General features: G+C 39.2%; 1 protein-coding gene across 1 annotated transcript in view; it reads left to right on the top strand.

Moving 5' to 3' along the window:
- The window catches only part of SMLR1 (small leucine rich protein 1), a 39,963-nt gene extending 15,307 nt beyond the window's left edge, over positions 1 to 24,656 (top strand). Inside the window, exons 2-3 of the mRNA XM_060167666.1 lie at positions 19,587 to 19,838; positions 24,571 to 24,656. Coding sequence (XP_060023649.1) covers positions 19,587 to 19,838; positions 24,571 to 24,656 — 338 coding nt within the window. The remainder of the gene's footprint in view (positions 1 to 19,586; positions 19,839 to 24,570) is intronic.
- Positions 24,657 to 26,252: the final 1,596 nt, after the last annotated feature.

The raw sequence follows: 26,252 nt of genomic DNA, 5'->3' as shown, positions 1-26,252 counted from the left end.
TGAAATTAAAAATTCTCTAGAAGGGGTCAATAGCAGAATAACTGAGGCAGAAGAATGGAAAAGTGACCTGGAAAATAAAATAGTGGAAAAAACTACTGCAGAGCAGAATAAAGAAAAAAGAATGAAAGGAATTGACGACAGTCTCAGAGACCTCTGGGAAAACATTAAATACACCAACATTTGAATTATAGGGGTCCCAGAAGAAGAAGACAAAAAGAAAGGGACTGAGAAAATATTTGAAGAGATTATAGTTGAAAACTTCCCTAATATGGGAAATGAAAGAGTTAATCAAGTCCAGGAAGCACAGAGAGTCCCACACAGCATAAATCCAAGGAGAAACATGCCAAGACACATATTAATCAAACTATCAAAAATTAAATACAAAGAAAACATATTAAAAGCAGCAAGGAGAAAAACAACAAATAACACACAAGGGAATCCCCATAAGGTTAACAGCTGATCTTTCAGCAGAAACTCTGCAAGCCAGAAGGGACTGGCAGGACATATTTAAAGTGATGAAGGAGAAAAACCTACAACTAAGATGACTCCACCCAGCAAGGATCTCATTCAGATTTGATGGAGAAATTAAAACCTTTACAGACAAGCAAAAGCTGAGAGAATTCAGCACCACCAAACCAGCTTTACAACAAATGCTAAAGGAACTTCTCTAGGCAGGAAACACAAGAGAAGGAAAAGACCTACAATAACAAACCTAGGGATTCCTTGGTGGCGCAGTGGTTGAGAGTCCACGTGCTGATGCAGGGGACACGGGTTCGTGTCCCGGTCCTGGAAGATCCCACATGCCGCGGAGCAGTTAGGCCCGTGAGCCATGGCCACTGAGCCTCCGCATCTGGATCCTGTGCTCCACAACGGGAGAGGCCACAACAGTGAGAGGCCTGTGTACTGCAAAAAAAATAAAATAAAATAAAAATAACAAACCCAAAACAATTAAGAAAATGGTAATAGGAACATACATATCGATAATTACCTTAAGTGTAAATGGATTAAATGCTCCAACCAAAAGACATAGACTGGCTGAATGGATACAAAAACAAGACCCGTATGTATGCTATCTACAAGAGACCCACTTCAGACCTAGGGACACATACAGACTGAAAGTGAGGGGATGGAAAAAGATTTTCCATGCAAATGGAAATCAAAAGAAAGCTGGAGTAGCAATTCTCATATCAGACAAAATAGACTTTAAAACAAAGACTATTACAAGAGACAAAGAAGGACACTACATAATGATCAAGGGATCAAGCCAAGAAGAAGATATAACAATTGTAAATATTCATGCACCCAACATAGGAGCACCTCAATACCTAAGGGAAATACTAACAGCCATAAAAGGGGAAATTGACAGTAACACAATCATAGTAGGGAACACTAACACCCCACTTTCACCAATGGACAGATCATCCGAAATGAAAATAAATAAGGAAACACAAGCTTTAAATGATACATTAAACAAGATGGATTTAATTGACATTTATAGGACATTCCATCCAAAAACAACAGACTACAGTTTCTTCTCAAGTGTCCATGGAACATTCTCCAGGATAGATCATATCTTGGGTCACAAATCAAGCCTTGGTAAATTTAAGAAAATTGAAATCGTATCAAGTATCTTTTCCGACCACAATGCTATGAGACTAGATATCAATTACGGAAAAAATCTGTAAAAAATACAGACACATGGAAGCTAAACAATACAATACTTAATAACCAAGAGATCAGTGAAGAAATCAAAGAGGAAATCAAAAAATACCTAGAAGCAAATGACAATGAAACAGGATGACCCAAAACCTATGGGATGCAGCAAAAGCAGTCCTAAGAGGGAAGTTTATAGCAATACAATGCTATATTACGAAAGAACAAAAATCTCAGATAAACAACCTAACCTTACACCTAAAGCAATTAGAGAAAGAAGAACAAAAAAACCCAAAAGTTAGCAGAAGGAAAGAAATTATAAACATCATATCAGAAATAAATGAAAAAGAAATGAAGGAAACGATAGCAAAGATCAATAAAACTAAAAGCTGGTTCTTTGAGAAGTTAAACAAAATTGATAAACCATTAGCCAGACTCATCAAGAAAAAAAGGGGAGAAGACTCAAATCAATAGAATTAGAAATGAAAAAGGAGAAGTCACAACTGACACTGCAGAAATACAAAGGATCATGAGCGATTACTACAAGCAACTCTATGCCAATAAAATGGACAACCTGGAAGAAATGGACATATTCTTAGAAATGCACAACCTTCTGAGACTGAACCAGGAAGAAAGAAAATATGAACAGACCAATCACAAGCACTGAAATTGAAACTGTGATTAAAAATCTTCCAACAAACAAAGCCCAGGACCAGAAGACTTCACAGGTGAATTCTATCAAACATTTAGAGAAGAGCTAACACCTATCCTTCTCAAACTCTTCCAAAATATAGCAGAGGGAGGAACACTCCCAAACTCATTCTACGAGGCCACCATTACCCTGATACCAAAACCAGGCAAAGATGTCACAAAGAAAGAAAACTAGGCCAATAGCACTGATGAACATAGATGCAAAAATCCTCAACAAAATACTAGGAAACAGAATCCAACAGCACATTAAAAGGATCATACACCATGATCCAGTGGGACCCAGTGGGATTATCCCAGGAATGCAAGGATTCTTCAATAAACACAAATCAATCAATGTGATATAGCATATTAACAAATTGAAGGAGAAAAACCATATGATCATCTCAATGGATGCAGAGAAAGCTTTCAACAAAATTCAACACCCATTTATGATAAGAACCCTGAGAAAGTAGGCATAGAGGGAACTTTCCTCAACATAATAAAGGCCATATATGACAAACCCACAGCAAACATCGTCCTCAGTGGTGAAAAACTGAAACCATTTCCACTAAGATCAGGAACAAGACAAGGTTGCCAACTCTCACCACTATTATTCAACATAGTTTTGGAAGTTTTAGCCACAGCAATCATAGCAGAAAAAGAAATAAAAGGAATCCAAATCAGAAAAGAAGAAGTAAAGCTGTCACTGTTTGCAGGTGACATGATCCTATATATAGAGCGTCCTAAAGATGCCACCAGAAAACTACTAGAGCTAATCAATGAATTTGGTAAAGTAGAAGGATACAAAATTAATGCAGAGAAATCTCTGGCATTCCTATACACTAACGATGAAAAATCTGAAAGAGATATTAAGGAAACACTGCCATTTACCATTGCAACAAAAAGAATAAAATATCTAGAAATAAACCTACCTAAGGAGAGAAAAGACTTGTATGCAGAAAATTATGACACTGATGACACAAATTAAAGATGATACAAATAGATGGAGAGTTATACCATGTTCTTGGATTGGAAGAATCCACATTGTGAAAATGACTATACTACCCAAAGCAATCTACAGATTCAATGCAATCCCTATCAACCTACCACTGGCATTTTTCACAGAACTAGAAAAAAAAATTTACAATTTGTATGGAAACACAAAAGACCCTGAATAGCCAAAGCAATCTTGAGAAAGAAAAACGGAGCTGGAGGAATCAGGCTCCCAGACTTCAGACTGTACTACAAAGCTACAGTAATCAAGACAGTATGGTACTGGCACAAAAACAGAAATATAGATCAATGGAACAGGACAGAAAGCCCAGAGATAAACCCACGTACATATGGTCACCTTATCTTTGATAAAGGAGGCAGGAATACACAGGGGAGAAAAGACAGCCTCTTCAATAAGTGGTGCTGGGAAAACTGGACAGCTACATGTGAAAGAATGAAATTAGAACACTCCCTAACACCATAGACAAAAATAAACTCAAAATGGATCAAAGACCTAAATGTAAGGCCAGACACTACCAAACTCTTAGAAGAAAACAGGCAGAATACTCTATGACATAAATCACAGCAAGATCCTTTTTGTCCCACCTCCTAGAGAAATGGAACTAAAAACAAAAATAAACAAATGAGATCTAATGAAACTTAAAAGCTTTTGCACAGCAAAGGAAACCATAAACAAGACGAAAAGACAACCTCAGAATGGGAGAAAATATTTGCAAATGAAGCAAGTGACAAAAGATTATTCTCCAAAATATACAAGCAGCTCATGCAGCTCAATATCAAAAAAACAAACAACCCAATCCAAAACTGGGCAGAAGACCTAAATAGACATTTCTCCAAAGAAGATATACGGACTGCCAACAAACACATGAAAGAATGCTCAACATCATTAATCATTAGAGAAATGCAAGTCAAAACTACAATGAGATATCATCTCACATCGGTCAGAATGGCCATCATCAAAAAATCTACAAACAATAAATTCTGGAGAGGGTGCGGAGAAAAGGGAACCCTCTTGCATTGTTGGTGGGAATGTAAATTGATACAGCCACTATGGAGAACCGTATGGAGGTTCCTTAAAAAACTAAAAATAGAACTGCCATATGACCCAGCAATCCCACTACTGGGCATATACCCTGAGAAAACCATAATTCAAAAAGAGTCATGTACCACAATGTTCATTGCAGCTCTATTTACAATAGCCAGGACATGGAAGCAACCTAAGTGTCCATCGACAGATGAACAGATAAAGAAGATGTGGCACATATATACAATGGAATATTACTCAGCCATAAAAAGAAACGAAATTGTGTTATTTGTAGTGAGGTGGATGGACCTAGAGTCTGTCATACAGAATGAAGTAAGTCAGAAAGAGAAAAACAAATACCGTATGCTAACACATATATATGGAATCAAAAAAAAAAAAGTCATGAAGAACATAGGGGCAAGATGGGAATAAAGACACAGACCTACTAAAGAATGGACTTGAGGATATGGGGAGGGGGAAAGTTAAGCTGGGAGAAAGTGAGAGAGTGGCATGGACAATATATACACTACCAAATTTAAAACAGATATCTAGTGGGAAGCAGCCACATAGCACAGGGAGATCAGCTCTGTTCTTTGTGACCACCTGGAGGGGTGGGATAGGGAGGGTGGGAGGGAGGGAGACGCAAGAGGGAAGAGATATGGGGACATATGTATATTATAACTGATTCCCCTTGTTATAAAGCAGAAACTAACACACCATTGTAAAGCAATTATACTCCAATAAAGATGTTAAAAAAAGATAAATGAAGGCCCTAGAAAAAAAAAAGAAAAGAAAAGAAAAGATAGCTTGTTATTCACAGTTACCAAGTGAAGGAGGCAAGCCATGCCACACAGGGTCACACAGGGAAGCACGAGGGTCAGCTGGAAAGCAGAAGAATGAGGGAAAAACGTGAACAAGAGCCTTTATTGTCCTTTCTGCCAGAAAGGCAAGCCAGGGCAAGGTAAGAAGGCTTAGTGTTGGTTACTTTGAATAACTTCAGCAGGCTCTGGCGTATAGGGGATGTTTCTAGCTGTCTAGTACCCGGCCCTGGAGTGATTAGGGCAGAGGAATATTAGCCCTGAGTCTGAACACCCAGTAGAGGAGAGTTGTGTGATCTCTGGATTGGTGAGTTTACATATGAAAGGCATGCTCTCTGGTAGTGAAGTTGTTTACTATTTCTAGGAATTGTCTATCTCTGGGAAGAGCAGCCTTTCCAGCATCAGCAAGGCTCCAAGATGTCAAAGCACTAAAATTACAGAAAATAGGGCTTCCCTGGTGGTGCAGTGGTTGAGAGTCTGCCTGCCAATGCAGGGGACACGGGTTCGTGCCCCGGTCCGGGAAGATCCCACATGCCGTGGAGCGGCTGGGCCCGTGTGCCATGGCCGCTGAGCCTGCATGTCCAGAGCCTGTACTCTGCAACGGGAGAGGCCACAGCAGTGAGAGGCCCGCGTACCGCAAAAAAAAAAAAAAAAATACAGAAAATAAAAAGGCATGATTAATATCCCCCTCCCCACTGCAGTTTGTTCAGTACCTTTATAACATTTTATATTTAAATTGTTTGCTCCTCAAGAAGAGAGGTCTCACTTTTGGAGCTTGGATACATGAAGATCTAAATGTAAAGAAGCAAAAAAGTGAAGGCAGATTGTCCTTGACAAAAAACCAGAGATGAATATTTTAAATAGTCTCCTAATGTTGAACTGCCCAGGGTTTTCAAAATCAAAACGTTTAAAGTGATGACTTTGCACTGGGAATATTTGTATATAAAGTCTACATAGTCAGCCATTGGAAGATAGCACCTGCCAAGTCCCAAGATCCAATGAGCTCTCCTTGAGATATGACTTCTATAGGCCTATGGGCCTGGCCCTCCATCACGTGTATGCACTGAGTGGTACCTTATATCTATTCTATTTCTTCAATACAGGTTAAATCAATCACAACAGAAAACATAATATTCTTCTCTTACATTGTTCACTTAATCCCCCATATGAATATCCATTAGCCCAGACTCAGTTTTTTTTTTTTTCTTTTTGCGGTACACGGGCCTCTCACCATCGTGGCCTCTCCCGTTGTGGAGCACAGGCTCCGGACACGCAGGCTCAGCGGCCATGGCTCACGGGCCCAGCCGCTCCGCGGCATGTGGGATCCTCCCGGACCGGGGTATGAACCCGTGTCCCCTGCATCGGCAGGCGGACTCTCAACCACTGCGCCAACAGGGAAGCCCCCAGACTCAGTTTTAACAAGAATAATAAACCAGGAGAGAGGATGAGACACAGATTCCTGTTTTTCTGTGAAGCTATTTCTACTTTAAGAAACAAAAGGAAAAACATGCAAAAATAATTGCAGAATAGATCTCTCTTAATGATCTTGATTGAAGCCCATTAAATAAAAACCCCAGAGAGCCTCTGATGGAGCCCTGATTGGAGGACAGCCCTGTATAACAAATGAGGTCTGAGGGCTTGGAGACACAGCAGGTTACCGATACATGATGTTAACCAGAAATAAAGAAAGAAGGGGTAAAGCAGATCAAGAAAATCAGCAGGGGGAAAGAAAACAGAACCAGGACCAGTAGGTGAAAAAAGAAAGGAAAACATGGACTAATGAATGAGGTCATTTATTTAAGACCATCATTCACTGTGATTTGCAACTAGAAAAATATAGTCAAGCCTAAGTGAAATTCATTACTTCCATCCAGCAAAACCTATAACAGAAACATCCAACTCGTCCCTTCTGCCAATGACAACATCTTCCTCTTTAGGTCAAATGGAACAATTTAAGGATTGTTTTAAATGAGACAATGTATGTGAAGGCATCAGATGTTCTGGAGAGCAAACAGGGCTATTCAATAAGTGTTATTGTTCCATTCCCTTCCCTGCAATCTGAGAAGTGGCTGCAAGGCATCAAGTTTGTGGTCAGTGGATAAGTGTAGTGCTTATCCCATCAAAATTAAATTTCATGGTTGGCGAGAAATTAAAGATTTCAGAGTCATTAGCTCACAAAGGGACTCCATGTGTGGTCCTTTCCTACTATTACTCTGGCATTTTCTGGCATTGTCCTTGGCTCTTCCTCCCTGACAGCTGACAGCTGACAGCCTCACCCTTTTTCTTCGTGGCCAGAAGCTAAGTGAGTGCATGTTCATCCACTTGGCAAATGTGCTGTTTCCTTTGTGTCTTAGCCAACCAAAACATGCCATTAATGGAAGACATCAGCCAAAGATTTTCAGTGTCCGGCTCCCACAGGTCCCCTCACACCTGCCTTAGCATGTGGTAAATATTTACCTAATTTTCTACCTTTGATCTCCTTTGGGCTTTTTTCCACAGGAGAAACCATGCAACTGAGATTTAAATGACTCTAGTGAAGACCTCCTTAATTTCTCCCTCCAACGTTAATTTCACAATTAGTACTCATGCGTCTTATACTCATTGGAGGATATTAAGTCTATGTTTATCTCCTGGAAATATGTCAAATTATACAGAAACAAACTGCCCTAAAAGTAAAGAGGTCATCAGAGAGCTACCATGGCAGGTTGTACAAATAGTGCCCTGTACAAGGATTCCTGACCCAGGTGAGTGGGTTACGATGCAGGCTTTGCTCTGTTTGCCAAGCAATGCTCAGATGGGGAGAATTTCCCTAATTTATGCAAAGATACCATATTGAACAGAGTGATCCTGGACATGTCAATATTAATGTAAAAAAAAGAACTGAGTAAACATACCAAGCTAGGTGGACAAATAGATTATGCCAACAAGAATAGCAATGAACATTCACATTTTCTTCCAAATTATCCCTATGCAAATTCATTTTCCATCCAATTTATTTATTGACTAATTAAAAAAGAATAATCTCACCTAATAAAAATATCTGGACCTAAAAAGCTAAAATGGTATAAAGAGCAAAATTCATAAAATCCATTTTATTTCTGAAGTATAAATACCTAAAGGTAGAAAGGCAATACCAATTCTTCTCCCTAAAGGACAAAATTAATTGTGAAAAAAGATTAGAGACGTGAACCGAGTTCAAGGGCCACTATAAATAATGTAACACCAAGTACAGGCTTTGTATTCCTCTCCCATCCAACTGACTTACAGCAAATCTGAAAACATACATTGACAGGATATATTTTTAATAAGACAGAAAATATTTTTGCCCACAGAACATTTCCAAACATTAAACTCTAAAATGGCCTACCAAAAAGAATAAATATTAAATGCAAAACACTCTACTTGGTAATAGGAAGGACAAGAAGATATTAAAAGAAACCATCCTCTACCCTCCAGGGACTAAAATCTTAAACAGAAACAGATTTTAAAACCCTAATATTGCTGTCATAGAAGTACACATGTGTTGTGAAGGGAATGGGTGGGAAGGAAAAAGGATGGTCCTTGAGGGGTCAGAGAAAGGTTTTGTGACGTTTGAGCTGGTACCTGAAGATGAGAGAGACTGAAGGAGGGTTTACTTCTAAAGCTCCAATGTTCTACAGTCACAACACACTCAGGAAATGATGGCATTTGTGTGGCACATTGGAGTAAACTGAGGATGCTGATTCCTGCTGGGGCAAGGGCTCTAAGACTGGCTGTCCCCAGGGATGAATAGGTCTGTGACTCAGGACACCTGTAAGCCATTTTGGTCACACCAGGTTACCAAGGAACACATCATTGGTAAGTTCTGTAGAGTTTTGAGAGTAAACTGGTAGTTCTCAATGTTTTGTGACAACTTATAATCACCTGAGAGCTTTAAAAACAATCCATGCCATTTAAGTCAGAATCACCAAAGGAGCAGCCTGAACATGGGAATGTTTTAGAAGCTCTCAAATAAGGCTAATGGGAGACAGGTTGGGAACCACTGGACAAAATTTTCCTTCTCTTACCAGAACAAAACTGGCTAAGTCACACATCAAGTTTTGAAATAAAAATAAATTAATAATAATAATAAACTGGTAGATAATTAGAAATTAAATAGTGTCTACTTCTGTTTCTGGCCATGAAGGAGTAACAGGATGCAGAATTACCCTCCTGTTGTAAACTAGGAAACTTGATAAAACACAGAAAAAGCTATTTTCAAACACTGGACAGTAGAGGATTGTGATCCTTACAAGTAGGGTAAAAAATAAGGTGAGTCCTACCATTACCCAGGTTTTCTGCTGAAAGACAGTCTCTAGATTGCAGGACAGGGAGGGTGAACCCAAACAGAGCCTAAGAGTTTAAGATTAAGAGACTGGGAATTGGGGAGGACAAGGCAGCTGGAATTTGCAGAGCAGAGTCCCCAAGAGGAAAGAGCTAAGCAGAGAAACAGTTTCAAAAATCTGCCTAGGAATCCTCTTGAGTCATTTGTCCAACACAAATGTATGCATGCAAGATTGAAAGCGTGAGAAACTAAGCAGAATAACTTCCAAGGAAAGAACATTTATTACTTATTCAGTATTGTACTACAGGCCTTAGCCAGTGCAATTAGGCAAGAAAAAGAAATAAGCATGCAAATTAAAAAACAAATTTTTAAAAAAGAGGTAAAACTCTCTTTACGTACACATGACACATAAAAACCCCTGAGGAATTTACCAAAAAACAAAACAACAACAAAAAACCTCTTAAAGCTTACAAGCAAGTTTAGAAAGGTTTTAAGATACAGGGTCAATATTAAAAAATTAACTGTATTTCTATATACTAGCATCAAACAATTGGAAGTGGAATTTTTTAAACTCCATTTATAATAGTATCCAAAACATGACATACTTAGGAATAAATTAAATAAAATATATGCAAACCTGTACTCTGAAAACCACAAAAGATTACTGAGAGAACATTCAAAAGGTTAAATAAATGGAAATATAGACCATATTTATGAACTGGAAGGCTCAATACTACAAAGATTGTCATTCTATCCAAATTGATCTGTAGATTCAACACAATTCCAATCAAAATCTCAGCCAGTTGTTTTTTTTTTTTTTTTTTTGTAAATGTGTTTCTAAAATTTTTTGGAAAAGAAAAGGACTTAGAATAGTCAAATGATTCAAAATTGGGTGACTTACACTTCCTGATTTCAAGACTTACTGTAAAGCTACAGTAAGTCATCAAGAGAATGTGGTGTTGGCAGAAGAATAGACCTACAGATCAATGGAATAGAACAGAGAATTAGAAATAGACCCCCAAATATATAGTCAATTGATTTTCAGTAAAAATTAAAATGCCAATTTAATTCAACGGAGAAAGGAAAGTCTCTTCAACAAATGTTGCTTGGGGAAAAAATGAACCTTGACCCTTACCTCAGGCAGTATAAAAATTTAATTCAAAATGGATCACAGACTTAAATGCAATGTTTAGAACTACTAAACTTCTAGAAAAAACACAGGATTCAATCCCTGGTCAGGGAACTAAGATCCTGCAAGCTATGTGGCACAGCCAAAAAAACCAATAAAACAAAACAAACAAACAAAAAACCATAGGAGAAAATTATTATGATTTTAGTGTAGGCAAAGATTTCTTCTATAAAACACAAGAAGTGTGAAATAACAAATTAAGTGGGACTTCATCAAAATTTGAAACTTAAGCCCCTTGAAAGACATTACTAAGAAAATTAAAAGACATACTACAAAATGGGAGAAAATATTCACAATACAAATATCTGACAAGGGACTTTTGTGCATAATTTATAAAGAATTTAGTTATAACTCATTAAGAAGGCAACACAACAAAAATATAGGCAAAAAATTTGAACAATTTACAAAAGAAGCTATATGAATGGCCAATACACACATAAAAAATGCTCAACATCATTAGTCATTAGGGGTATTAATCATGCCTTTTTATTGTATATTTTTTATGTTTTAGGTCCTTGCTGACCCTTATAGCAATCATTTCCTGATCTATTGACCTTGTTATACCTGAATAATAATAAAACCTGTATTTTAAAACACAGGGAAATTCAAATTAAATGCATAATGAAATAGGACTCCCTACTCATTAGCACAGATAAAAATGTTTTAAGATGTCAATACCTAGTGTTGGTAAGAATGAGGAAAAATTAGAATCCTCCTCCTCCATTGCTAGTGAGATTGTGAAATGGCATAATCATTTTGGAAGGCCGTGTGATAGTTTCTTATAAGGTTACACATACATTTACCATAAGACCCAGAAATTCTGTTCTTATTCAAATCTGTACTTACTCAAGAGAAATGAAAAGATAGGTCCACACAAAGACAAGTACACAAATTCATTCATAATAGCTAAAAATTGGAAATCAAATGTCCATCTACAGGTGAATGGATAAACAAATTATGGCATATCCATAGTGATACAGAACAGATATGGACTGAAATACTACTCACCAATAAAGAGGAATCAATTACTGAAAAATGCAACAGTGTGGATGAATGATGCTAAGCAAACAAGTCAGACACAAAAGCATACATACTGTAAGACTCCAGTTCTATGAAACTGTAGAAACGGTCAATTTAATCTACACTGACAGATGATCAGAGGTTGCCTGGTGTTGGGGTAGTGAAGACTGACCAGGAAGGGCCACAAGAACAATTTGGGGGACCGACGGAAATATTCTATATCTTGATTGTGGTGATGATTCCATGAGTATGTGAATGTGTCAAAACACATTGAAATATAGACTTAAATGGGCAGAATTTAATGTGTGTGAACTATACCTCAATAAAGTGGATTTTTTAAAAACAGTGTCCTTGAAATAGAATCAAATTTATGTCAATCTTATTTATTATTCTTTTACCCATAATGAGGTAATATGTCTGATTTTTCTGAAGACATCATGAAAAGAAAAAAATTATATTTGGAAGCAATTACTGAGACCAGATGGTTTCCTGTTCTTTCAGGAGTTAAGACATTATTAACAGTATTGCTTTATATGTCTGTAAAGAGCCTTATCTCTGTGTACATTGTATTATTATGCATCTATAAAATACCACTTTATAGCAGTAGCTGTACTTTACAAATCTCTTTCTACGTGGCTTAACTGATAACTCTGACATACAGGCTCTCTTATACATCCCTCCCAATTCTGAAATTAGGGGGCTTTGGCTCACCAGCTTCAACACAAAAACCATGTTCCAGTTCAAGAATTCACTGTGTGGATGGGTATCTGCCCCGCATTCCCCAAGAAGAGGGCTGGGAACTCTGAGCAGCTGGATGGACGCCCAGGAAAAGACTGTTCCCATCACTGCTTTTTTTAGGGGCAATGGGCAAGATAAAATAGGACTGCCAGATGGCTACAACTCATTACTGCCTGGCAGCAGTCAGGGTGAAATGAGAGTAAATTAATCAGCATTCAGAAGGAATGAATGGCAAAGGGGTGATGTGTATTGATGCTATTTTAGCGCAAGTCAAATTAAACCTGTATAACTGACAACATGCATTAATCTCCCTATTGCCTCCAATAGCTGTGCAAATGAGCTCCTAGTTTCTTTATACAAACAGCTGTTATTTTCCTGTTACCACCTTGGCCAAAAGTTCTAGTAATGGCCTTCTAGGTTACCCTTAGTGATTAATACAAACTTGTGCATTATACCGACTCTGCTAAGGAAAGAATTTCGCCTATGTTGTAGCAGTGAATCCCTAAACTGCAGCTCTCCGACAGAAAGCAGGGCTTGTGCAAAACGATAGATTTGTCAGTCATCTGCAAACTCTCAGACTTAAGTGAACACTGGATTTACTGTTTGGATATTGCAGAAGTCACAAGGATTTTTTTTTAAAGGGAAATAGAAACAAAATTGTGGGGTTTTTCTCAAAGAAAATTTAGATTTAGATTTCAAAGGTCAGCTATAAACCTGTGTAATGGCATTACACTGGATTATCTTCTCCAGGATGTATATTTAAGCATAATGTTATATTGCAGGAAAGGCTGAGTCTTAATTTACAAAAAAAAACCCCATAAAATCAACTGATGATATCTGGGTTAAATTGAATTCTTGCTTGGGTAAAGCTCGTCTCTGACATAGAGTCTGCAGAACCACTTTCACCACCTCCCCCTAAATTAGAACTGCCTTTAAGAGCCTCCAAATAGCCAGGGAGACCAATGAGAAGCTGTCAGCCTCCTGAAATTATGGCAAGAAGCATAAACTAGAGAAATTAGAGCAATGTTCTCCAGTACTCGTCTCAGGCTTTATTCTTCTGGAACGTTTCTCTTCTTACCCAGCAGCAGACCCAGGTAATACAGATCTGAAGCTTATACATTTTGAAGGTCCCTATTTTAGAGAAAAAAATACAAAATTGAAAACACAAAAAACTGGATGAAAGTGAATATTTACATAGACTGAGAAAAGAAGTAAATTACAAATTTTAAAAAGCTGACAAGCAAATTTTTTTACATTCTGGAGTTTCTGTCAATCCTTCAGTTTTTTATTTTGGCCTCCACTGGGAACTTTCCCTCTCATCATATTTGAATTTTGGTATAATCCATCATTTTGAAACACACAAAAAATAATCTGAAATTAAGGAATTCCAAGAGGAATTAAATGTGCTTTTAATTGCCATTATATTATGTTGTGCTGTATAACCATATAATCAAATTTCCCTTATATTACACACTAGGAACTTTCAGAAATACATGTAGTTTTGTTATTGGAACACGGGTTTCCTCAGGTCCCAATTCAGTACTCTCTTCTGTCCAGAACTGCCACACTTTGTCAAGACAATATCTATCATACACCTAAAACGTAACCCAGTGCTTTGGGATCTTTAAAATGTGCAACATTACACAACGATGCACTTACTGTTTGTAGTATTATTGCTGATGGTTTTTATCCTCAGACACAGGAGTTCTGACAAATTCTATTCTACTCCATTAACACCAAAATGCATATTGTGTTTATAATTGTATACACTGCAGGAGAGAACTTTCATCTTGACTGAGCAGGAATAAAAATCAAATCTTCCACTTATAATTCTACATGCATGAGATTTGGAAGAATTTTCCACAGCAGCTTCTGGCCCCATACATTTCAAATCCTATTTCTCTCCCACTTCCCACATACTTCTGAAGTTAAGTGCATAGGACATGTTCAAATTGTGATACAACCTTTTGCCCCTGAAAATTTGGGTCACAATGCAAAGAATTATATCACAGGGGGTGGTAGGAGTACCCCTGAAAGTCATTGCTACACCAAGACAGCTAACTACAACTTAACGATATACAGAAATAACTGCAAAACACATAAACTTTCCACCAACCCAAATTAAATGTGTCCCCAACTCATCTTCCCCCTAGAGCTGTCCCCAAAATTTCCATGGCTGCTCCAACACTTCCTGCCATAAAGAGTGTGAAAGATGGGAATCTGGAGTGGAGAGATATCTATTGCAGCTAATATATCTTTTGTTTGCAAACTCTACAAAAACTAACACCACGTGTATATATTTTCGGTATCCCTCCCTGGGTCTTGGAAGGGTCCAGGCAAATGAGGGGTGCTGAAATTTAAACTTCATTAACTCAAATTAGCATATATCAGTCTCTGTTCTTATCTCTTATTTATATGAGAGATATAAAATAAGAGGTTATTTTATATCTTATTTGGTCATGTTGATTGACAAAAGCATAATGGGTGAATGGAGAGAAAAGCTGAATTGAACAGAATTTCCATCTCTGATGTTCTAAACATGTTCAAGTAACAAGTAATTTTTGGTTTGTCAAAGTGCCCTCCCCTCCCTGGAGACCCTGGGGTGCAAACATTCATCCTTATACTACTCCCAGAGAGCTACCCACTCCTGTCACAGCCCATTGCTAATGAAGAGAAACATCTAATTTGTATCACCACCCCAAATAAGACAGGATTACAAAGAAACTGTCAGGTGGGCATGTTCCAATGACCATTTTCCCATGAACAAAATAAACTTGCAAAGAGTTTCATGAATGAGACAAGATCATTTTCCTATAAACAAAATAACTTTGTAAAGTGAGATGGGCTGAAACTTGAAGAATTTAATGAAGCAGACAATGTTCTTCTTGAATTGTTGGGGCCAGTCTGTGCTAGTACAATTCACAAAAACTGAAGTAAAAAAGCCCCGTAATTTCTCAGAATAACTTGATTCCTATCCACCATTCCCTACCTAAGAATACCAATCCTATACTTTGATACTTAGGGTTAGGGTTGATACTCAGAGCACCAAGACAAATCTTATTACCTAAGGGCCGATACCCAAAAGCATGTTCTGCAGACCGTGATCTCCTGAGATTCTCCTGGCAACAAGGACTCAATGGTCCAGCAAGTTTGGGAAAGACTCATGCTGTATTCCTCTTGGGGATTCACAATGCGCCCTACCAAATTATAGGCTCTAAGAAACCTTGCAGTAAAGAAATCATCTTACCCCAGTATTCTCTACATTTATTTAACCATTTTCCAAGCAATGCCTAATAGAATGCGGTAGAATTAGTTTCACAGACCACCCTGTGGGCACGTTTTCTTGAGCGAGTGTCAGTGTTGTCATGTTTCTAGATCAGAGTTTCTCAAAAGTGTGTTTTCTACCAATTTTCCCCTTTCTCAATGTGCTCCAGCCACAGTAGGCCTACTTCTGCATCTCCTATCACACCAAAAACATTCCTATCTCAGGAATTTTGTACTTGCTGTTCTCTCTGCCTAAAACTCCATTCTTCTAAATATGCTCATGGCTCCATCTTTCTTCTCATTCAAGACTCTGCTCAAAAGTCTGCTTTTCAGAGAAACCTTCTGTAATGGACTGAATTGATTACTCCACCAAAATTCATATGTTGAAGCCCTAACCCCCAGTATGAGTATATTTGAAGATAGGGCCTTTTAGGGAGGTAATTAAGGTTAAATGTGGTCATAAGGGTGGGACCCTAATCCAATAAAATTGGTACCCTTATAAGGAAAGGAAGAGAACCAGGGGTGCCCAAGCACAGAGAAGAGGCCATGTGAGGTAACAGCAAGAAGAAAACCAGCCATCTACAAGCCAAAGAGAGAAAAAGTCTAAACAGAAACCAGCCCTGCTAGCACCTCAGTTTTGGATGTCCAGTCTTCAGAACTGTGAGAAAATTAATTTCAGTTGTTTAAGCTACCCAGTCTGTAGTATTTTGTTACAGCAGTTCTATCAGGCTAGTACTCCTTCCCTGACCACCCACCTAAAAGTAACACTTCCTGTTAGTCTCTTCTCTCCTTGCCCTTTTTTTTTTTTTTTTCCCCTGCAGAGCACTTATCACGACTTGACACTATATCTCTAGGAGGTTGAGAGGCAGTAGAATATAATGGATAAGTGTTTGGGGTCTGGGTTCAAATTCCAACTGTGTCACTTTCTAGTGGTGTGATCACTGATGAGTTATGAAAGCTCCGTGGGCTTTACAGAATTGGTACTTACTTCAAAGGCATTGTTATAAGACCATAATGAGATAGAATATGGGAAGTGTTTATACTACTCCCTGGGGTGTACACTACTACACACCACTGGAATGTAAGTTCCATAAAGACAGGGACTTTGTCATCCATGATTATGTTCACACCCCCAAATCAGTGCCTCCAGGGCACATGTTAAACCCTCAATAAATATTTGTTACTTGAAATATGAATAAATGAAGACCTGTGGACCTTTTCTCAAAGTTCACAAAGAATTTAAATTCTTCATTGTCACTTCCATGTCTCTTTTTATTGAAATAGTACCTTATAGGGCTTCCCTGGTTGCACAGTGGTTGAAAGTCCGCCTGCCGATGCAGGGGACACGGGTTCATGCCCCGGTCCGGGAGGATCCCACATGCCGCGGAACGGCTGGGCCCGTGAGCCATGGCCGCTGAGCCTGCGCGTCCGGAGCCTGTGCTCCGCAGCGGGAGAGGCCACAGCAGTGAGAGGTCCGCGTACCGCAAAAAAAAAAAAAAAAAGAGTACCTTATAACCTACCACTGCCACATGATTTCAGAGCCCTTATTTTTGTGCTGACTGTAATACTGGTGCCAAGTGATACTACTTTAATTGACATGGGCTAATGAGCCAAGTTCAGAAGGGCAGGTAACAAGGGTCAGAGGATATAGACTTTCCTACCCAAAAGGCCCACACTGGAGCAGTCCTTACTACACTTACAGTGAGCAGTACTTCATCAGCAAAGCATCACCCATATAATTAAATCAGAGCACTTCATTTAAAGTTTGTTAGTTTCATTTGTATTTATTTTTCTGTGTTGGTTTTGCAGCTGTACATGATTTGATCCTCCAGATATCAGTCAACACCACTTTGGCACCTTCCACTGACGGACTTCAGAACCTTCACTGCTCTGCGCCATGTCACTGGAATGAGTCATCCTTTATGGCTTATTCAGATGAATACAGAATCCAAATCAGAGGCCTGGTGGTTTTGGTATCACCTTCAATAGGTCACAGTTATCTAAAAAAGGCTTTTGTCCAGCTGTCACTAAAAGCATAATAGGTGGTATAAGAGTAGTTCCCTAGGGACTCACATCAACATCTGCAATCACTTGTGCCATAAACTGTCATGTAAATCAACAGTGGGCTCATTCACTACTAAGGAAGTCAACAGGAGAATTTAACCCCAAATGGAACATGTCCCTCTATTTTCCCAGATGTACATTTTCCAGTGACATTAATGATTACACCCACCACATGGTGAAAAGCTAGGTAAAGAATCTGCTGTCATTATAGTAACGTATTGCACACTCTATGGAACCCCACCCCAAATTCTGGTCAATCAAATAGACTGATTACCAGTGTTTCAAACATCTCTATCCTTCTACCTGCTAGGCCTAGTTAACCCAAGCAACCAGTGTGAATTTGGAAAAGAGTCTTTATTGATAAAAGCTCTTAAGCTCTAAAGGGTGTTTAACAAAACCTAATATGTAATCTTCTAAAAGTTCCCAGTGATGTGATATATTTAATAAATTAAGAAAACCTTTAATACCAGCAACAAACAATCAGGAATTGAAATTTTAAAAGCAACGCTCTTTACAACAGCATAAAATATGAAATACGTAGGGGCAGATCGGACAGAAATCTATTTGCTGTTTACTGCTTAGGAAGCCAGCTGGGCATCCCAGAGACCCTACCCATTCTTATTGTTTTATAGATTAGGGTGCTGACTTTACAGCTGGGACTAAGACTCTGCATGGCCATGCAGAACCCTTGATGGAAAAACGCAGGAGGCATTGACAGCAGCACGCCCTTCATAGGGCAGCCACTCACCCAAGTGGCCATGGGGAACAGGGTGACAACATGAGAAGAGAAAGCAGCCCAAGGAGGTGGCTGCCAATCTCCCTCCCCAAGTTTTCCAAATCCTCCAGGAGGCCTTTTAATGATAGAAAGGATTTTTTAGTTGGTTTTAGTTTAGTAGATCAGTATCTTCAAAATGTTTTCACTAAAGCAGTGGATGGCAACTCAACTCAGTTTATAAACCAGCATCAACATAGTCTATTGTCCTTTTAATCTTTTCCCAGAAACTTGGTAGTTACCACACCAGCCACATCACTATCATTCAGGGGGCACCTTCTACTGCTAAGGGTGGGCCACAGGACTGTGTGAGCAGGAAACAGCTGAGAGTACCAGCTACTAAAGCAGCAAGCACAAACTGATGCACTGGGGCAAGAAGGAACAGGGCCCGTATTACCATCCATTCCACCATTATGTCTTATGGCCATTCTCTCTCTCTCTGTCTGCCTCCACTCTCAGAGGGAAGGTACCATGACTTTTTCTTGTACATCCAGCATCTAGTCAAGAGGTTGGGTTGTAGTAGAATTACATTTTTGTTGAATAACTGAATAAACGAGTATACCCTCTCAGAAAAGCATTCGGAGTAGGACATATTAGGAAGAGATTTTATACATGGAAAGAAAATTGTTTCTCCTTCCTTGCTATTAGTTGTATAAACTATGTATGAAGGAAAATTCACTTTTTCTCGACACAGGTACATTAACATAGCTACTAATTAATAGTTTCTCTGAAGTTTAGAAAATGTAGGAAAAATTCTTCCTACATCTGGGCATATATTGGTAGAATATATACAACAAGGAGGTTTGCTTAAAGTCAGGTACTTTTCATATCAGATAAACTGAATACAAAGAAATTTAGGTCTCCTGGTGTCATTCCCAACCTTGCCAGATAAATACTCATCTCTGGAATGGCCTGGGAGAATCACCTTTCAATTCCTCGACACTTTGTAGCTGAGTTACAGAGTAACCTGCCAGCAATCCTCTCAGAATTCATGGGGCTGTTTAAATAGAGCAAAGTCCACAAAAAGTTCCACTGAGATGTGCTGAGCAAAGGCCAGAGCCCCAGAAGAAAACAAGTGTGGACTCAGCGAAGCTGCCCTCATCTGAGGGCGAACCCCACCAGCCCGGGGTTGGGGGGGATCGGTGGTCTGTGTGATATGGCAATGAGCCCCGTACTGTCGGAGTTCCTGAGAGAGCTCCCAGGCTGGCTCCTGTTCTCTGGCATCTTCCTGCCCGTGACTTTGCTGCTGTTCCTTCTCATTGCCTACTTCAGGATCAAGCTGATGGAGGGTAAGTGAGAAGCCACACACGGCAGGGGTCAGAGTCCTTCCCATGGCACACGTTTGGAACAAGTCCGTGTACCTTCCATTTTTCTGGGAGGCCTAGAGCCACACCGTTTTGATATATAGGTGCTTCCCGATACGCACCCCTCTTAAGATATCTTCCGTGGTGAACGTGGCAAAATTTGATCTTTCCAGCAATGTGGATGACGTGCTAGGCTCTGAAGGCCCGCCGTGGGCACCCTTAACTGCAGCCCCTCGCAGACAGGCGAACTGCGAATCAGCAATTGGGACACATGATTGCTTGTCTGTGTCTCTCAGGCCGATAGATTCACAAACATTACAACGTGTTTCTTGGTCTGCCATCTCAACCTGACAGGTGTGTGTGTGTGTGTGTGTGTGTGCGCGCGCGCACGTGCCCGTGTGTTCCTGTGTGTGTGCACACAATCCTCATCCGCTGAACTTCTACTAAGGAAATGTGCCAACTTTGTGCTATCACAGTGTTTGGCAAATGTCAAGCCTTAATAGATATTTGATGGCTTGATGTAAATTTACCATGAAACTGGGGTCTTAAGGTTGAAAGAAAAAAAAAAACAACAACAAAAAACAAAGCCAAACCAAAAGAAAACCCTCAGGAAGTTTAAAGTGACTGGGACATGAGAAGCTGGGTCCTGGATTGAGCCTGTTTATTCCGCTGTAATTGAAATGAATGAAACTGCACTGTGATTTGATAGACTATGTGTTAATAATGTACCCAGCAAATGTTAGATTAATATGAGAGGTTAATAGCTATTTTAGCAATATCAAAAACCAATAATATTTAAGTTGGATGATGTCATTAAAGTACTAAAAACAAATTTGAAAACCCCTCCTCAAACCATCCTTTGCTTATATATTTCCCTCCTCTCCCAATGGGATCTGTGTATCCTTTTTCCTGATTACATTTTCCAGTGTTAGCAGATTGACTAGACATGTTTTCATTTTTATGTGGATGTGATCCCTTTAATTCCAAATTTTCCTTTCTTATTAAAAAAACCCTGAGAACATGTGGTTTTTAAAATTATAGTTCTTTCTGTAGCTGCTTTCCTAAGGGCAAGTAATAATATCTTCTCTCCAGTTTGAGGGCAAATGAGAACACTTGGCTCCAAATAAGGTATCACCAGTTTGAATCTCTATTTAGCAGCTCTCACTTAAAAACTGTAAACAGATGGTCAAATGTCATGTCATTAATCTTGCAACCAGGGTTATGGCAAGTGTAATCATTCCTATTTTGTCCCTGTAAAGAAAGGGACGTTGACAGATAAACTAGTGTGTTCACGGAACCCCCGATTCCTGCGTCCTGAAACAGAAAGTCATGTTGCCTACCTCATAACCCTAGTCCACCAGACAAGAGAGGCATTTTAAGATGTGATGGAAAGCATGTGACGGTATCATAATCATTCATCATTAATCCCCATACTTCAAGGCTTAGGAGGTAATGGTGCATGTAAATTTAATTAGTATGTAGAGAACATCAATCTTCTCGCAAAGGAAGAAAGAAAATTCTTTAACATCCTGCACTCTTCAGTCTGTGTCAGTTGCCTTGAGGAGTAGCTCTTAAGGTGGAGGTCTGAGTGTTGAACTTTCCATCACCAAACCCTTCATCAACCACTGCCAGGGACATGTCACCTCTCCTCGGGTGGAAGTTTTGATTATCTTATCTCCCCAAGTCCTGAGATTCCTAAACTGCTACTTTCGGTGCCGCTCAAAATACTATCACCCTGATCATGAACAAATTGCTTGCTAAGATAACCAACATTGCCAAAAATAGTCACTATGGAAAAGAAATTGTGCCTCTTGAATGCTGAAAGTTTTTGTATGAAGCCAGATGTAAAATAAAATAAAATAAGGCCAGGTAAGTGATCAGGTTCTGGCCTTCAGCAACTGACATTCTAAAACAGTTAACTAAAGTATGGAAAATGTACAGCGCGGCTAGGCATCTCTCACCGAACTTTATACATATGTTTTGATCGTCAGCAATCCAAAAGGAAACAGATAAGCATTTCTAAAAGTCAAGAGTAAGTTAAGGGTTAGCAGAGTGAAACTGTTAAGATCTCAGATGACAGAGTCAAACCAGATGGAGGTTTGAGTTCCAGGTCTGTAACAATGGCCACACTACCTAATCTCCTGAAGCTTCAGTTTCTTCACTTGTGAGACAGAAATAATAGCAGGACACAGCTGTAGGGTTGGTGCGGAGATTAAGTGAGGCAATACACGTAAGGTTCTTAACAGTGCCTGTTCTGAACAACTGTTGGTCATTATGACCCCTGCTGACTTATAAATTCTAAGAAGGCAGTGTTTGTGTCATTATAATAACTATTATTAAAATATATCTAGTAGCTATTATTAAACTTAAAGATAAAATTATTGATCTTTATTTAGAAATAAAATTAATTATATAAAATTTACTTAAAATTAAGTCAATTACCCAAGGCCACTCACCGAGAAAATGGTAGAGACAGGATTTGAACCCTGGCTGTCTGGCTCCAGAGCTAGCTCTCTCAGCCAAAACACTACCCCTGGAGTATTGAACACAGAGTAGGTGTTCAGTAGGTATCTGCTGAATGGAGGAATCCTCTTGGCCCAGGCAAATAAAACATCACCAACATGAGAGCCAACAGTGTGAGAATTAAACAAGGCAAGAATTTTATAAAAGTTTTGAAGGGACTCGATCAATCTCTTTCTGTAACAGGGCTAATTACTGATGATGGTGATTCCTCTGCATAAAGACTTAGCTCTGAGTCAAGAAGATTACATTTCTTCACCTGTGGCCCAAGAAGGAAAACTTCATGGCCTGCAGAATATTCTACAGTTACAAACTCAGATGTTTTCATGGCCACCTGGCTAATCTCACCTGTCTAGTCTCTGCACTGTCCTTAACAGACCCATTAAAATGAAATGATGGACAAATTGCAAGCTCTTTCAGGAGAAGGATAAATTATTTCTCTAGCTCTCTTCATTGCGCCTGGCACAGACATTTGGTTCACTTGGTAGATATAACTCACTGAGGAATGATGGGTTTTCTCTTGCTTTCTCTCCTAGTTTTCCATTTTCTAGTTCTCTTCTTTCAACGTCATTATTCAGGTCACCCATTTTCACTCTAGAATTTGTATCCTGGCTCCTCCTTCAAAGCACCTGTTGTGCAGTTAGCCTTCAGTAATTAAGAATAAGAGAGAAGAAGCTACTCGTATTTCAGTGAGTCTATAATCTAAGGCATGAGCTATCTCAAGCAATACCTTTGAACGAGCAATAATCTCCATGGAAAGGCAGTGAAACTGAGTGGCTGAGCGTGTGGGCTCTGGAGTCAGACTGCCTGGGATTGAATCCTGAATCCATCAGTTTCTATGATCTTGGGCAAATTGCCTCATTTTGATTTCTCTACGCCTCTGTTTGCTCACCTGTAAAGTAAGAATAATAATGGTGACTACAACATAATTTCATCGCAAGAATTAAGTGAGAAAAGGCTTTTCACGGTGTCTGGCACATAAGTGATCAAGAAACATTAGCTGTTAAGTCTTGAGCCTCATGTAACCTAAGACCTGTTACCATGCAATGCATATATACCCTCTCTCAATTGAGATGACAAGCAGTGTGGAATCAGAATAGTTCAGAGAGAGTGCTCATGTCCTAGAGTACATGGCATATAAAGTGCCTGGCAAAGAATGAATTGCTGGGATTTGACGTGGGGACCAAAAAGAACATTTTCAGGTTCAATTCTATAAAATACATTATCTCCTAAGAGATTATGAACTCCTTGTCTCCGGCTTGGATGATTTGATTAATTATAATTCTGAAAATAAACTTTTAAGAGTAAAAAATAGTTTCAGTTATGCATGTTGGTGGTGGTGAGGAAGAGAATTTTTTTTTTTTTTGGATGTACCAGGAAGATCTCAAAGGATAATTGTCAGGATTTCAGGGCTAAAGTTCAAATTTGCTATTGCCAGAGAGGTAACAGGTGAAGCTACAGGAGCAGATAAGAATACACAGAAAGATGACACATAACAAAAGCCAAAGGGAGGAGTATGATTGGGGGTGGGTGTCATGGAAAGGGGGCTCGTGTCAAGTGCTACGGCGGAGAAAACTGGGGGTTGGAAAATGCCAGCAGATTGAGTAATTAGGACATCATTGATAAGTTTTAATATTTCAATAGCTTTAACTGAAGCTGTATTTTAAGGGGATAAGGAGTATGTAAGACGCGAAAAGTTGACACTCAGTTTTCAGCCAAAGATGCCAAAAGGTAAAAAGGAGACTGATTTGACTCGTCTAAAGACTTACAAACACCCAAACACATTTTTGGCAGGGAGGAACAGGACAGAGTCCCTGTCTTACTCATTTGCATATCCCTAGGTCTTGGGTAATAGACATGTTTAATAAATGCTTATTGAATGTGGGAGCCTTAATACATTTAATCAACACAATCTACTGAATATAAAATATATTTAGCATGTAATACCTTTTATTACAGTAGTAGGTTGCCCTCTCTAACCAGGACCACTCCTTAGAAATCAGCATTTATATTTCTTTTGGGAGTGGTTAAGGAGGAAAGGAGAGATGCTGCAATAGGACTTGCTCTGATGACGATGACTTCTGTAACTTGCTGGGGCCACCAGGGTAGAAATGCTGGCCAATAATGCCTGAGGAGTTGTAAATGACCAGTGGCACTCAGCTGCCTCCACAGTATTAACTGGTATTTTTCCTTTCAGTTAATGAAGAACTGTCACAGACTCCTGACCACCAACACAATCGTAAGGCTAGCTCTTCCTGGTACCAGAGAGAGAAACGGACGTGACCATTGGGGACTGATCAATGGCTGATCAATGGCTAAAGCAGAGTCAATTTCTACTGGTCAGAGAGCGAAGGTCAATGGCTTAGCAAATAGTTAATAAACTATAACCACAGCAAGACAAAAAGAATACCAAGATGCTTGTTCTGAAAAGTGGTTCAAGAGGACAGCTATGAGACTCAAGTAGCAGTTCTTTGGCGAGTCCCAAGAATGTAAGATTTTGTTGGATGTGCTCTATGGACTAGGCACATTGTAACTTTTTAACTTTTATAGGACTATGTCTACTCTGAAGGGCACTGTTTTCAAACTAAAATTCTTAAGCATCATTATTATATAATGCCATGGAAGCCCGCATTATTCTGACTTTGGAGGTGAAGATACTCTGGTAGAAATCAAATAAATAGCAGAAGATGAGCACCTGTGGATTCCTGCTGTGAGAGTTCCCACTTCCTCCCTTGAAGTTCGGCAACACTGAAATGACACCTTTTAAGGCATCATTTCTGGCCCTTGGTTTGCTTCTCCCCTTTTCCCAATTGCTTTCACAAATCGCATCATCATTGTGAGAACCCATAAAACAAGCAGAGTCTCTCAATACTCGGTATGGATCACCATGAAAGTAGTTTTCAGCATGACATGACTTGGAAGTATTGGCAATTTGGTGGGAAAAGGAAAGAACACAAAGTTCACGGGACTCATGTGGAGAATGACTCAAGACTTTGCCTCTAAAACCAAAACATCGGAGACCTACTCCTAAATATGGAAAGAAGTCAACATTTCACTAGCGCAATTCTTCTTTCAGTGGGAACCCCAATAGCCAACCTAGATAACTGAAAAGAAACATTTAATTCAAAGGAGTAGTTCAAATAGATTGTGCTTACTCCCAGGCTCTTCAGTTTTCCTAGCTAACATTAACAAAAGACACTTAACATGTCCTAAGTGTAAGTCTCATTGTATTCTTATGTTTGCATAGGAATCCAACAGGCTATTAGACTGATTAACTTTATAAAACATAATGAATTTGTTCACCTGTAAGAAATGCACCAATTTCTGCAGTGACATACAAACATGCAAAAGACTGGCCGACCCAAAGCAAGAATGTGCCACTAGTGCCAGATACGTTGTTTCTCTCCCCCTACCCCAGTCTCAAATTCTTCATATGCATCCAGTGAATTATTAGTCTCCATTTGCACTTCTTACATAATATAAAACTTACTGTTCTACTGGAGACACTCATTTCTGTATTTTACTGCATTTGATTACGATGAAAATGTCTCCTGGGGCTTCCAGACTGAGGTAATTTAGAATAAATGTGCATGCCATATGGAAGGAATGACAATATCCTTTCAATTCTGAGAGGGATCTCTTTTTAGCCTCTGGTGGAAATCAGCTTACGTAAAATGCTTTCTTGGACAGAAGGTGTGGAAAGGATGCATCATACTGCCAGCTGCCAGCCAAATCTGTGGCTCAGCCACCAGGGTTTGCTCCACCTTCTTCTGGAAACAGGCACAACAGAAGCCTGACTGATGACTCTGGTGGATGCATTCCACCACCTCTGCCTTACCAGGGAAAATGCATCTCAGCTACTATGGAAACAGAGGAGCT

The sequence above is a fragment of the Lagenorhynchus albirostris genome, chromosome 12 (genome assembly GCF_949774975.1).
Source record: "Lagenorhynchus albirostris chromosome 12, mLagAlb1.1, whole genome shotgun sequence".
Lineage (NCBI taxonomy): Eukaryota > Metazoa > Chordata > Mammalia > Artiodactyla > Delphinidae > Lagenorhynchus > Lagenorhynchus albirostris.
Note: the sequence above shows the minus strand (reverse complement) of the source record. Positions and strands in the feature narration are given on the sequence as shown.